The sequence below is a fragment of the Equus asinus genome, chromosome 7 (genome assembly GCF_041296235.1).
Source record: "Equus asinus isolate D_3611 breed Donkey chromosome 7, EquAss-T2T_v2, whole genome shotgun sequence".
Taxonomy (NCBI): domain Eukaryota; kingdom Metazoa; phylum Chordata; class Mammalia; order Perissodactyla; family Equidae; genus Equus; species Equus asinus.
Window position 1 is genome coordinate 16933424 of NC_091796.1, and position 15255 is coordinate 16948678.

The 15255-nt window shown below is 37.9% G+C and overlaps 1 protein-coding gene across 1 annotated transcript; it reads left to right on the plus strand.

The window, feature by feature from the left end:
- Positions 1-12870: 12870 nt before the first annotated feature.
- MC4R (melanocortin 4 receptor) lies at positions 12871-14637 on the plus strand. Its single transcript, XM_014859432.3, has one exon. It carries the CDS (start codon positions 13268-13270, stop codon positions 14264-14266), a length of 999 nt encoding a protein of 332 aa, XP_014714918.1. The 5' UTR covers positions 12871-13267; the 3' UTR covers positions 14267-14637.
- The last annotated feature ends 618 nt before the right edge of the window (positions 14638-15255 follow it).

Below are 15255 nucleotides of genomic sequence, written 5' to 3' on the forward strand. Positions count from 1 at the left end.
TTGGCCTTCTGTACACTGACCTGGAAATCTTCTGTGTTGCCTTAATGTCTCCAAAATAAGTTGCAACTATTTGTTCATATATCAGGATATCCTTGACCCAGTCAACATGCTGGCAGACAAATGAATATATCATCACCTGTTTTTATTATCTGCATGCTAGTTCTTTCAATTATATAATCTCAAGTGTTAAATTACCACTCTACTGGCTCCCAAATCTATATTCCAGACTTCACCCCACTTTATGGACCTCTCTACCACTTGGGAATGACCTATAGATACATTAAACTCATCATGTCCAAAACTGAATTAATCATCTTGGCACCTCCAACCATCTACTTGACCAATATAGAAACCTGGATTCATCTCTGACTCCTTTCTCTCCTCACTCTTCACATTCAAGAAATCACCATGTTGCAAATTTCATTATATTAATATTTATATTAAGTGTCCTCTTATCTCCAATCCTATCACCAATACCTTAGTTCTGTTTACTCACCTAGCATACAACAAATTCACCTTAAATTATACCTTTATAGAGTAAAGTTAGACATCTTCAGAAAGCTGAAACGTCGTCAATGATCAGCTTTCTGCCAACCTACCTTCTCTCTTTCCTTACCACGTTCTGACCTGCATTTCAAATATTCCAATAATCCTTATGTGATTCACGGCCCTTGGATTTCATGCTGTTTCTTACTTTTGTACCATTGCTAAAGTTGTCCCCTGGATCTGAAATTCCTTTCTCTCCTTTTTTCACATGAGTAATTTCTGCTTAAAGGTTAACATCTGCTGTAGGAGCTGTCTCCCGAGACACTCTTCCATGATCCCTCCTAGACTGGGTTACATATCCATACACAGTACTTTCTTAGTACCCTGTGTCAGTCTCTATTTCTCTCCATTTCCACATTATTTTGTTAGGGTCTATTTGTTTTCTGCTTCACTAGTATAAGAGCAGCTTGAATCAAAGAACTATAACTTATTTACGTAAGCTTCTTCTGAAGCTACTAGCTCAATGCCAACCTATCATAGACACTTAGTGAATAAGTGAATGAACGAGAGAGTGAGTGAATGGCTTAAGGAGATACAGATAGTTGCAATGGATGAGATCATATTCCCTCCCCTTGGTTCTCTGTAAAAGACTTAATTTTTCTCTAAATTTTATGGGTCTTTGCCTAAATTCACTAAACTAACCAAAAATACCAAGAGATACTGTATTATGTCTTTATTTTCAACCAGATGAAAATTATTAGAATAAATGGTAACCTAAATATTTTCTAATAAATTGGGCTGAATCATCATGCTAATTAGTTTCAGAATCTCATTTTTTTTAAAAAACATAGAATCTCATGATTTAATAAATGAAGATAATATTAACCAAGGAACTATTTACCTGTTTTTAAAGGAAAAAAATGTCTTTTAACTGCAATTTTTTAATTTTAATTTTTCATTTTAGTCTTTCTCTTTGAAAATGGCAAATATTAACTGAATAAAGTTAAATATTTTTATTCAAAAGTCATCAAAATAAATAAGTATAAAATAAATCTAAATAACCTTTTAAATAATTTTTTGATAGATTTGTAGCATTTCTGCTTCTGATATTATAGTTTGAAACTGTACTAAATTTGGGGGACACTGTGTACCTGAAAGTTCTCTTTAGAATTATGATCATTATTACTTTGTCGGTAATCAAGTCAGTTTCAAGGCTATACGTACACATTAAACAGAAAGATATCTGGGAACCCAGTGAAGAATTTATTAAAAATGTTTTTAAGGTGGTTATCCTGGGTGTGGGTGGAAGACAGATCTAATCCATATCTAGAATATTTCAAGCAAGTTTGCATCATGTTCCCTCGGAATTCAATGCTGCCCACATGTCTTAGGCCTTAGTTCATCTTTCCAGACAATTTTTAGCCATATTTGCCATTTTTCCAAATAAATCACATACCAACAAAAGACACCCTAATTGAGTCTGTAGAGAAAATATTTCATCTATAAGAAACTTTTCATAATGTACATTTTAGGCCGAAGAACATATTCTCCTAACAATTTAACAGATATTTGGAAAGAGTTATTAACCTACAATAACTGTCACAAAACTATATTGCTTCCTGAGGTGAAAGATGACATAGAACATTTCGTTATCAAATCCTCAATTTTTAAAAATTCCCATTTTGATGAAGATTTTTTTATGATATAACAGCTGTTATTCTAAGACAAACTGTGAGGCTCGGCCTTATTTCACTTCTGAGTTGACACTTCACAGGTTTACATCTGTTGTTGCACTTTGGCTCATTCTTCTAAATAGAATCCAAGAGTGTAAAAAGAGATAGGGATCTTAGTAGTAATCTTTATAGGTATGCAGACATTTTTAAAATAGTACAAAACCAAACTCCTAAGAAAGAGAAACAGCAGGTGGGAAGACGTAAATGGCCCAGCCACTAGGACAATGATTTGCTGTGATGTGACTTTTCCTGAATTTCTTGCACTCAGGTTATCATTGCTACTGTAAAGTGGAATTCTAGATTGAGGCTGCTAACAGTGTAAAACTGTAGCCCAAAGAATGGCAAAGCTTCCTTTCCTTGGCTGTTGAACAAGCTGTGCGATTATTGACAGACAGCAGAGCAGAGTTTGTAGCCAGGCCATCTGTACTGGGCATCATCCATGGTGCATACTTTGAAGTGAGGTTATCCAGGCCGCCACTCTACTGCACGTGGAAACCTACTTTGTATCACTTTGCCACTGTGTCCGTCACAGCTGACGAACCTGGAGATGGCACCTGATGTAAGACAGGCTACTCTGTCTGCTGGCTTGTGGCCTGTGACATGCTGTGGCATCCAACACCCTCTCAGGAATCTGAGCTGAAGCACGGAAAGACCTTAACCATTAGCAGTGGGCGCTGAACGTGCAAAGTTTCCATCAGGTAGTTTTAGGGCAGTGCAGGGTCCAAGGCAGGCTGAAGTTAGGTTATAAAGAAGGTAGAGGTTCAGGATTAGAAATCCAGATAGAAAAAAAAAAAAAATGAAGAAGAAAAAGGGAAATATAGAGAAAGACCCTATGCAGACTTTGGAACAGATTTAAGAGGTAATGGTTGGTTCCCAAAGCAGCAGCTCAATCCTTGATACAGCCTCACCTTACAGCCTTACCTTAGGTAACTTGGGTAAATTTCCTTCTTCCTTGTTATCAAACAGCCTGCCTGAAAAAAATGTGGGTGGCAGTAACCAGCCAAAGCTCGGTCTCTAGTTGCCTCACAAACAAGAACACATGAGTGGTCATTTCGAAGACCTCATGGCTCACTGCAAAACCAAAGTCTGCCACTATTTTTTTCCCTTCATCCCAGCAAAAATCTGGTTGAAGGGATATGGGAGCAATACTACCTCCGGAATCTTGTAAGGAGTACGCAGTCAGACACCTACTGAGCTCAGATGAGAGAAGACACTTCATATATACTTCTAGTTACTTTTGAAATTTTAATAAAGACTTTCTAGTCGTAAGCAAAAGCAACTTGAACAAAAATAATTCATAAAGGAAAGTTCAAGATGTGTCTATTAGATGCTGCAGGACATCTTAGGGAGTCAAAACTTCTCATACGCAGGCAATGACAAAGCTCACCATTTAGAGGATTTGACTTTACAAGACATTTCATGGTCATTTACGGACATTTTCCTATCTTTGGGAGATAACATTACTACTTCTATTCTTTATAATATAAAATAAACGAAGGTACAATAAATTTAGTTCTTTTTGCAATCTCTTATTTTGAAAGTCATGGGAACAGCCAAGATCCTAGTGTGTACTATTGTATAAAACTATCAACTCTAATTCAGCAAATGTAATCAAAGGCAGGGAAAAGGCTCAACCACCTTCAGAGGCACGCAAGACAAGAACATCCAAATTTACAAAATCAGAAATGGAGGAACGGCAAGCTTCCTTACCAATGTGTTTTAGTGTTATTTAAGTAGAGGCTCACCTATAATATCTAAATACAGATTATTGATTAACTAACAGACAAGTTGGGGCAGGAAATGGCAGAAACGTCTTTCAATTTAAAAGCAATTAAAACTCAGAATCAACGCAGAAAAAATTAAAATTTAATCAGAAGATTAAATTTATAAGAAAGTTTCTGAGACTGTATCTACTACACATAGAAAACTATTACTCTAAGTAAATATTAGGCTTTTAGAAAATTTATGAGTGAAGGATCAATGAAACAAGGCATTCTCTATTTCCCCATCAAGGCAAAAAAAGATTTTAAATACCTCCTACTCTCTTCTCACACCCAAATTTAAGGAAAATCCATCGAAGAGCAAGAACAAGAGTTTCCCACATGATCCATTGGTACAAAGACTACATCAGGTTCCTTACAAAGGAGGATTGATCTACAGATTTGGATTACTACTGTGTAGCAAGCTTCCAGGTCTCCATTTATATGTAAGCAAATGAGCCCACTTGGGTGTACAACTGTAACCTCCATGTTATTGAGCATAAAGTGAGTAAACAGTGCCTCTCTGAACTATTGCTGCGCTGAAAATAGAAGTTCAATGATACATGAAGTATCATGGAGTGTTTGCGCACAAAGAGGAATTGTTTTCAGTGCCTACACCAATAAGAAATAAAATTTCATAACCAAAAGTGTCCTTAAAAACAGTTCCCGTGATCACAGTGTGCAAAAAGAGGTGGATTCTGCAAAGAATATGCAACCCCCACAATGACTATAGAGCCATAAAAAATCTTAGGTTAGAAAAATATAAAATAAATATAGCTAACACTTATATAGCATTTACTCTATGCAAGGCACTAGTCAAGTGCTTCATACATATTAACTCATCTAATTCTCACAGTAACCTTTGAAATTATTACTTTAGAGAGAGGGAATTGACACACACACTTAAAAATTTTTACACACACAAATATAAAGTTATTAGGATAGACTTAGCGGTATATTATTTTATTTTTAGAGTTATTAGGATTACTGAGAATTTATTGTTCTGATAGGAATTATATGTTTATATTTTTATGTCAAATTTTTGCTCAGTAAAAATACTGTAAACAAAACGGACTCCAAGAAGGACCACACTGATTTCAGAAAAAGAGAGCCAATTCTGACCTCACTTGACAGCTCTGCTGGATTTGCACCAGCTGCCCATTTTATCTCCTTTAAACTCTTTGTTCTTTGATAGTCCAATGACTCTTGCTTGGTTCTCTTTCTACCATTTTGACCACTTCTCAGGCTCCATGGCAGCCATGAAAATGTGCCTGCAGATGCCCAACTACAGTGAGCTTAACTGACCATGGGCCCTAGCTATTGCTCTCTGGAATCCACTGCCACATTGGCTTCAAGATCGCACTTCCCTCAGGCTGCCTCCAGCCAATAACAGCGTGCGGCACGGATGCTAAGTCAGGTCCATCACTGGGAGACACGGGACACTTCTGAAAGGCAGCTTTCGCTTAATAGTTCCCTAATAGCTTTGCCAACCTTCCTCAGACTTCACGGTGGGTCTAGGATGCTTCCACCCAGCCTTTCTCCCCTCTCTCCTCACTCAAGGTCAAGTTCACATGGTGACTTGACATTTCTTTCAGCTTTTCCTGGTTCCCCCCCCCCCACTTTTTTCCTCAGTCATTTCCTCAGGAAAACCTTAACACACTTAATTCTATCTTGGTATCTTCTTCCCATAAGATTTGACTAACACAGTCTCCTTTGTCTATTTTTTTTCTTACATTTGCCTCATAAATACATGTGTTCCTCATGATTCTGTTCATAGTTCTTTTTTTTTCTCCCATCCTAGTAGAAGCCTACAGCTTCCAATACAGCCTATACCTGTTGCAACCAAAATATGTGTTTTTATACTGGATTATTCTTTGGGGCTCTATACTCATCTTTGCTAAATAGATATCTCCATTTAGATGTCTCAAAAGCACTTCAAATTCAAAATTTTAAAAATAAAATATATCTTGTCTCTTAGTAGGATTCCTCTTTCAACATTCCTTAGCCAGGCATAACAATCATGATTCAGCGCAGAAAACAGACAGACTCTCAGCATATCAAGTAGAAAGGCGCTTAACACAGGACACAGGTGCTTACAAAAATTTTGGAATGACTGTGGACCTTCCACTATTTTATTTCATTCACATTTTACCCCACTTGAGCTACAATCCACGGATCAGGAAACTGCCGCTGCTACTGTTCTCCCTGATTCATGAAGAGGGTGCGACACCTGAGGCTGGAGTCCCCAGTGCCAGAGCTCACCTCTGTCGGATCCTCTCAGCCAGCTGCCAGGGCTCTGGGAAGGTGACTTCTGGCTCTCTTATGCTTTTCAAATCTCTTAAGAATATATCTAGTTGGGAAAAACTAATTCATATACATAATGCAGGCTGCAAGGGACTCTAGGCAATATAGATTTTAGCTTTCTGAGCTCGAAGTTGAAGGAGGTTCAGGTGGAGGTTGAGAGAGCCTATCTATGTAGCTACCTGATTAATGTCACCAACATCTTCCCATTCACCCAAGTCAAAAAATGGAGGGCGCTGAAGATTCCTTTCTCTTCCTCATTCCATTCATGACTGATTAGTAGCCTTATCTGCAGCAAAACTGCTACTGGCTGACCTCAGGTCTTCACAGACTCTTACTTGGGCTTCTATAATAGTATCTTAGTAATTATCTAATAGTATCTTAACTCTCTACCTTTACCCTCCATAATTCCACGCTACGCTTTTCCTAAACCTTATCCCGTCACTCCTTCAGTCTGGAAGCTCTTTATCCTGAAGGGAATGTGGGACTCATTCAGGGTTTTTAAGTGTTGTCAGAGAGGCCAAGGAAGTAAAGTCCTAATCCCCCTGGCATGAGCTGCAAAGCCCTGGAGGACTTATCCCTGGCTAACATCTCCAGACTTATTTCTATGCCTCTCCTTCGTGTGCCCCAAAGTATTTGTGTGCCAAAGCATTTGCCATGCCTCAAATCTGCAATATTATTTCACTCAACCTGATTTTGCAGGAGTTATTTCATCTACCTTGAATTCTAGCCCTCCTCACCTCTTTCGCTCAGCTAAATCCTATCTTCCTCCAATTCTCATCTCAGTAAAACAACTCCAATAAACAAGTTAAGGCCAACTGAAGCAGAGCTTACTTCTATTAACTACTATGATTATATCACTGGTCACAACATATAGGAATTACTAGCTTACAATTAAGGCCACCCATTTAGATGATATCCACACTGAAGTTCCTCAATGGCAGAGCACATGCCTTATTTGCCTCCATATCTAGAATATAGCAGGTGTGCTTAGTAGAAGAATGGTCGATAAAAGGATTGAAAGAAGGGAGAAAAGTAAATGGACGGGAAAGAGGTTTAAGATAAAGGTAGCAAAACCATACTGAGGATACTGCTATAAGACAAATGAGAATGATTATTTTTAAAGGCAAAATTCTGTAATATTTTGAGACAAGTTCATGTTTTGTAGTATCAATTTTATAAATAATAAATTTTAATAACATTTTATTAGGAACAAAAATATTTTAATGAAAGTTATTGCACAATCTTAGTGTTGTCTAATTATGAAATATTTGAAAACAAATAAGTGATATATTTAAATTAATACAATGCAGAACTATACTTGCTTTTTATTAAAAAATAATAAACACAGATTTCAACTAAAAAATGTATTATTATTATTTTTTGAGGAAGATTAGCCCTGAGCTAACTGCTGCCAATCCTCTTCTTTTCGCTGAAGAAGACTGGCCCTGAGCTAACATCTGTGCCCATCTTCCTCTACTTTATATGTGGGACGCCTACCACGGCATGGTTTGCCAAGCGGTGCCGTGTCTGCACCCGGGATCTGAACCAGCAAACCCCGGGCCGCCAAAGTGGAATGTGCGCACTTAACCGCAGCATCACTGGGCCGACACCTACAAAATGTATTATTATCCATATAATATTATTTAGAGAACTCTTAAAATATATGATAAATATCATAATCTGAACAAGAAAATTTTTTTATTTTATAACACAATAAAATGTTTACATTAAGTACATCATTATCTAATCATTAATAATCTACAATAATTATTGGAAAAATTTTATACATTATTATTTTTATTTATATCTCAAAAAAGTTTACAGGTTGCATATATAATTATCATTGTCACAGTGCATTGGTGCTGGTCATAGACTCTAACCTCTGTGGATTTAAAGTAACGAAAACAGCTTCAGGTAATGTCTGTACACGCTATTCCCTAAAATAATGACATATATATATATATGGCACATAAACTGGGAATGCATTTTGCTGGGACTATTCTATATAGAGACAGCAGTTATGTAACCTGGACGACATGTAGACATCAGCCTGTAGACGTAGGACATCCACTTTTACAACCAAGGATTCCACTTCGTGGTGCATATGGTGCATTAAACAGTTTTAAATAAGGGAGAATTTTGTCGTCAGAGCAATTGGTCTATGTGAATGTTTCCCAAACTGTATATTCAAATCACGTTACCTTCAGTTCTGCTATAATGTGATATATGTAATCTAAAGATCAGTGTGCTATGCAAAGTCATGCAAAACAACAACAACTAGGGCTTACGGGAAAAAATGCGTTTAGACATACAACACTCAAACTTCGTCAAGTGACACATTTTTAAAAAAAGATAGAAACCTAATAAAAACAGTAGAAGAGTTTTACACATATTTAACAGTCAAAAATACTTAAACCTACAACAGGTATGGCTGCTTAGCTAGAAAAAGACCTGCGCGCCGTTTGCTTGAGGAGGTGAGCCGCAGAAGGGGTGCAGCTTGTGAGCTATTCTGAAGTGGTAGAGGGAGGGTTATCTGAAATCTCACAAGAAGTTCTAACACCAGATGTGGAGAGTCATGCTTCAAAACACATGCAGGGATCTGAGGCAGCTGGTAAAGGAAGTGTGTCTGTTCTGTGCACCCTCAGGTGTCTCAGTTCAGCTGGGTGCAGTTTTCCAAATTCACTTATTGCTTCTCCTGTAAGAATTGTGCAAAAACAAACACAAAATTTGCATTATGCTCAAAATGCTCCCTGATGTATCAATCAAATTTGGAGCAAATCTGCATTTTCAAAACAAGCATCAGAGCAGAACTGAGTGTAGTAGGTACTTGCAAAACACAAGTGGGAGAAGGTAGATTGTTTACTCAAATAAGTCTAGGAAATAAGTGGATTAAGCGATACTGAATTGTTTTCTAGTAAGAAATTTCAGGAACTTTATATGGTAATGTAAACTCTGAAACTTCCAGAAGGCAGTGACTTTGCAATATTTTCCAAAGTTATTTGACCTTGGAACTTTCCCTTTTATTCTGTGGAAGAAAAAACATTAACATCTCATAAAAATATTATTCCATGCAAAACAGTTTGATAAATGCTTCTTTTTAGTAATGTTTCATATTTATTGTTATAAAATGTAAAGCAAGGATTTTGCTCATAAGAGAAATATATTATGATCTAACTCAATTTTGTGTGTATTAAAAAAAGAAATCTGCAATAAATTTTCAACAGTACCATTAACATGTCTCACATTGCTGGTTGTGTTTCTTCTAGCTCATAGTGAACTAAATTATGACAGACAATTAAAATGCTTCCTTGGAGATGACAAAATGTCACCTTTTCAGCGTGATTAACCACACAATCAAGCTTTTATAAATCTACACCAAATAATTAAATTTGAGATTTTAAATGTATATGGTTTTCTGGGATTTCGGTATGACTATAACGTCTATAAATAAAATTCCTTTTTCGCAAAAAAGCTAAAAGAAAAGGAGTTCTGTTTTCAATTACTAATTCTACCTATTATATAATTATTTCATATAATATACCTATTAATAAGTTTTACAAAACAAGGATGATTGTGCATTCACAAATATAGGGAAGAGCATTCCAACAGAGAGAATAGTGTAAACTCTAGGGAAAATCTCTAGTGTGCATGGGGTATGGCATGCAAGTTTGACTGCAATGAAGTTTCCGTGAAAGAGAATAGTGTGAAGCGAGTTTGGTAAGGAGAAATAGGAGTCAGACACACTGGTAGGATTGAAGGTATTTTACAAGTGATTGCATGTGGGGATTTTTGAGAAAGATGGACAAGTCAAAGATACTCTGAATGTTAAGCTTAAGCAAATGGAACAATTATGCCACAAGAGAAGTAGGGAGCAGCACAAAGTCAAGAGTTGACTCAGGAAAATTATACAGTTGACTATCTGATGCTTAAACAAGTCAAGACATTTCTTCGCTATTGTTTATTTCTTAGGTAATTCACTACACACACAAGTCCAAAACAGGGAAAAGAAAGGATTTGCACATAATACAGGTTTTCTGCTTGTAAATAGCTCCATTAAAAAGTTTGAAATCAAGGTAATTAATGTTAGCTGCTCTGATAGATGAACACCAATATTTCAGCAGCTTAACCCAGTAATATACGATGCTTGCTCACACCACAGTTCAGTGTAGTTGGTGGGCGGGGGGTGGAGGCAGCTGGGCATGTGAGTTCTGTTCTGTGCAGTTGTTCAGGCTCCTTTCACAATATGGCTCTGCCATCGATAACATGAGTCTTCAAAGACTAATAGGAGAGAAAACATGTAGAATCGTGAGGGAGAGAACATAATGCACATCACTTCCACCCACATTCCATTAGCTAGAATTCAGTCCTAAGGCCCCACCCAATTCCAGAGATGGACAGAAGAAGTAAATTTAGCTCAATGCTCAGGAATAATACTTAGCATTGTCTCTGTCACCAAATAATAAATAATTGAGGACTTTAACCCTGAAATACTTCTCTTTTATTGTCCCTGTTATTAGTAGCCACAAACTATACAGAGAGCTAAAACCAAAAATAGTCCTGGCAAGAAAAAGATGCTATAGACACTTTCATAACCTGAAGTTTAATCGATTTGAAAAGTAACTTTGCCGCAATCTTTCAAACGTAGCTTAAGTAAAACATTCAGAAATTGATAAATAACTAGCATCCGCTCGTCTTGGCTTGAATAAGTAAAGTTGCCAAGATACGTGTGGATTTAATTTACAAAGCCTTCTGTTGTGGAGGTAGATTGGTTGCCTTAAAAACGACAAACAAAACTGAGTTCCAATTTCTCCACATCTTCACCAACACTTGTTATCTTTGTTGTTGTTTTGCTTCATAATACTCATCCTAACAGGAGTGAGGTGATATCTCATTGTGGCTTTGATCTGCATTTCCCTGATGATTAGTGATTCTGGACCCCTCTTCTTGTCCCTGGTGGCCACGCGTATGTCTTCTTTGGAGAAATGTCTATTCAAGTCCTTTTCCCATTTTTAAATCAGATTTGTTTGGTTTTGTTTGCTATTCAGTTGTAGGAGATTCTTACATATTTTAGATATTAACCTCTTATCAGATTGATGGTTTGCAAATATTTTCTCCCATTCTGCAGGTTGCTTTTTTACTCTGTTGGTTATTTCCTTTGCTGTTCAGAAGCTTTTTAGTTTGATGCAATCTCACTTGTCTATTTTTGGTTTTGTTGCCTGTGATTTTGTTGTCAAATCCAAGAAATCACTGCCAAGACCACTGTCAAGGAATTGTTGCCTGATGGGTATAAAGTTTCAGTTTCACAGATGAATAAGTTCTAGAGATCTGCTGTACAACATAGTGCCCATAGTTAACAATATGGTATTTGCACTTTAAAATATGTTAAGAGGATAGATCTTATGTTAAATATTCTGACCACAAAAAAAAGAAAACAAAACAAAAAAGAACACAAATGGGGGCAGGCCCGGTGCCGTAGCAGTGAAGGTCACATGCTCTGCTCCAGGAGCCCCGGGTTCACGGGTTCATGCTTATCAAGCCATTGGGTGGCAGGCGTCCCACATATGAAGTAGAGGAAGATGGGCACGGATGGTAGCTCAGGGGCATTCTTCCTCAGCAAAAAGAGGAAGAGTTGCAGTGGATGTTAGCTCAGGGCTAATCTTCCTCAAAACAAAAACAAAAACAAAAACAAAACACACAAATTTTTGAAGGTGATGAATATGTTTAGCACCTTGATTGTGATGATGGTATATGCATACGCCCAAACTCATTAAAATGTATGCATCAAATAAGTAGACTTTTTGTATATCAATTATATCTCAATAAAGGTTAACAAACTGAGTGCTGTCTAATTATTCATCTTTTTCTTTCTGAGTTCAGAGTAAATATAGTTTACATTAATGCTATATGGTTTTTAAACATTGTGAATGAAAATAAAACTTTTCCAGCTATGATAACAGAATCTGCAAGGGAGAAATATCAGATATTATCACGTAAGGAATGAGCCCCTTCTTGAACCCTGTGAGAAATTGTAGCTACTCACATAGAGCCCCCATCCATAGCGTAGTCTACCTCTTTTGCCAAATATTCTCCCTGGGTTTCAGGTATTTTAAATTGAAGCATTACTGCCTGGATTCTTAATTCAAAGAAATCGAGAGGATAAATAAATTCAATATCCTGGCCAAAAAGGTAGTGAATCTGTTTCAAGAACACACACACACAAACACACACACACACACATACACACGTGTCTCTCTTTTAAGCAGGAATAAACCTGGATGCCTCAAGATGGCTCATTGTGATATCAAAAAATGTCCTCTCCGGACCAAGTTTTTTCCTTGAAAACTTGAAACGGGAAATTCAGTCTCTCTCATTCTGCTTGCTTCCCGATTCCACAGCTTCTGCATCTGAATCAGTGTTGCCCTGCAATTTGTATCTCTGGAACATCCTCCTTGTCTCACAGACTTCCACTGCTCTTGGATTGGTCAGAAGGAAGCAGAGGAGGAGCCACTCTGAACATTTTTTTTTCCTCCACACACCATAAAATCAGCAGCAGCTACTAACACTCAAAGCAATGCTTCAGGCTGGGAACTAATACCTCTGAGAGGCAGCTGATGTGAGCATGTGCAGACAGATTCGTCTCCCAATGGCACAGCAGCTCCTAGGAAAATTAATTTGAAAAGACCTGAATGCATGAGACCAAAGTTAAAGTAGAAGAGAGAACAAAAAAGCAAAGAGCAGACTCTTTCGACTGAGAACGAGCATTTTGAAGCCTAAGATTTTAAAGTGCTGGTGATCAGAACAACACCTGAAAGAGACTAAGAATTCCATTTCGAGCTTCACAGCATGTGACATGTGCTCACCACAGGCATGCCAATTTTAGCCTCATAACTTTCAGCCAGATACAGACGTGGAGAAAATCACTGTGGCTACCTGACCCAGGAGGCTGAATCAGCTCAGAAGGGATTTGAATCCACTTGGCACAGGATGGACTCTACTCACCGCCATGGAATGCACACTTCTCTCCACTTCTGGAACCGCAGCACCTACGGACTGCACAGCAATGCCAGTGAGTCCCTTGGAAAAGGCTACTCTGATGGAGGGTGCTACGAGCAACTTTTTGTCTCTCCTGAGGTGTTTGTGACTCTGGGTGTCATTAGCTTGTTGGAGAATATTCTGGTGATTGTGGCAATAGCCAAGAACAAGAATCTGCATTCACCCATGTACTTTTTCATCTGTAGCCTGGCTGTGGCTGACATGTTGGTGAGCGTTTCAAATGGATCAGAAACCATTGTCATCACCCTGTTAAACAGTACAGATACGGACGCACAGAGTTTCACGGTGAATATTGATAATGTCATTGACTCAGTGATCTGTAGCTCCTTACTTGCATCAATTTGCAGCCTGCTTTCAATTGCAGTGGACAGGTATTTCACTATCTTTTATGCTCTCCAGTATCATAACATTATGACGGTTAAGCGGGTCGGGATCATCATAAGTTGCATCTGGGCAGCTTGCACGGTTTCGGGCATTTTGTTCATCATTTACTCAGATAGTAGTGCTGTCATCATCTGCCTCATCACCATGTTCTTCACCATGCTGGCTCTCATGGCTTCTCTCTATGTCCACATGTTCCTCATGGCCAGACTTCACATTAAGAGGATCGCTGTCCTCCCAGGCACTGGCACCATCCGCCAAGGTGCCAACATGAAGGGGGCGATCACCTTGACCATATTGATTGGAGTCTTTGTGGTCTGCTGGGCCCCATTCTTCCTCCACTTAATATTCTACATCTCTTGTCCCCAGAATCCATACTGTGTGTGCTTCATGTCTCACTTTAACTTGTATCTCATACTGATCATGTGTAATTCCATCATCGATCCTCTGATCTATGCACTCCGGAGCCAAGAACTGAGGAAAACCTTCAAAGAGATCATCTGTTGCTACCCTCTAGGAGGCCTTTGTGATTTGTCTAGCAGATACTAAATGGGGACGGAGGAGATGCTAAAAACATGCATAAGAGACTCTTTCATTCTTGTACAACCTGAACAGCATGCATCAGCAACAGCTTTTCCTTCTGTGTAGGGCACTCGTTGAAAACATCTATTGCATAAATTTAAGTTTATGATATGAAAAAATGCCCAGTGTCTGTATGTTTTTAATGTCATGCTACTTTTTGCCTGTAAAATGTTAATCCCTGTTATAGGTTATAAGCATTATGGATTTACAAAAAAGAAAAAGGTCTTTATTAAAAGCTCAACAATGTCTCTTTCTTGTTATTCATAAAGATTTGACACCTTGCTTGTTTTAGTAACATGGAAATCACAGCCTCATTAAATATATTCTAATAAACGTTTTCTTACATTACAGTACAGAACATTAAAGTGTAAGCACTTGATTCTAGCATTTAAGGGGGAAATTTTGAAGAACAGATGCTTAATCTTTAAGAAAATCAGCTGAAATTTCAAGTGATTTAATAAAACTTGTTCATTCTCCCTGTGCAGAAGTAGAAATGAAGCTCCTGTTGAAAGAAAAATAGCTACTGGAAAAAAGGTGGATTTTGAGTCAGAAAACTCTATGTGTTTCTCAAAGACAGACAGATTAATTTGCCCAAGCAAACAGTCTGATATTCCATGCAGGCAGTTCAGTTTCGGGTTACAGAATAGCAGCTAGGGGGACTAAAGTGCTCTGGAGAACCTAAGTTAACATGGCAAGCTAAACTTCCTGATACCCAACTGTTTCCAGCCATCATTAATAAAAACAGAGAGTAAGGTCTTTCTGCCCCTTTAACCAGGGACCAGCATCTGCTGAAGTGTCCAGAAACGCTGGTGCTGCTCTGTGAGATCCAGCTTCCACTCTCTAAAGAACCACACGATCAGTAATCAGCTCCTTCATTTTCCACGTGCAAGTGATTGCTGTTTACTTATTGCTTATTTTTTGAACTGGAGTTGAAAGATTCATTATCAAGGATTTTA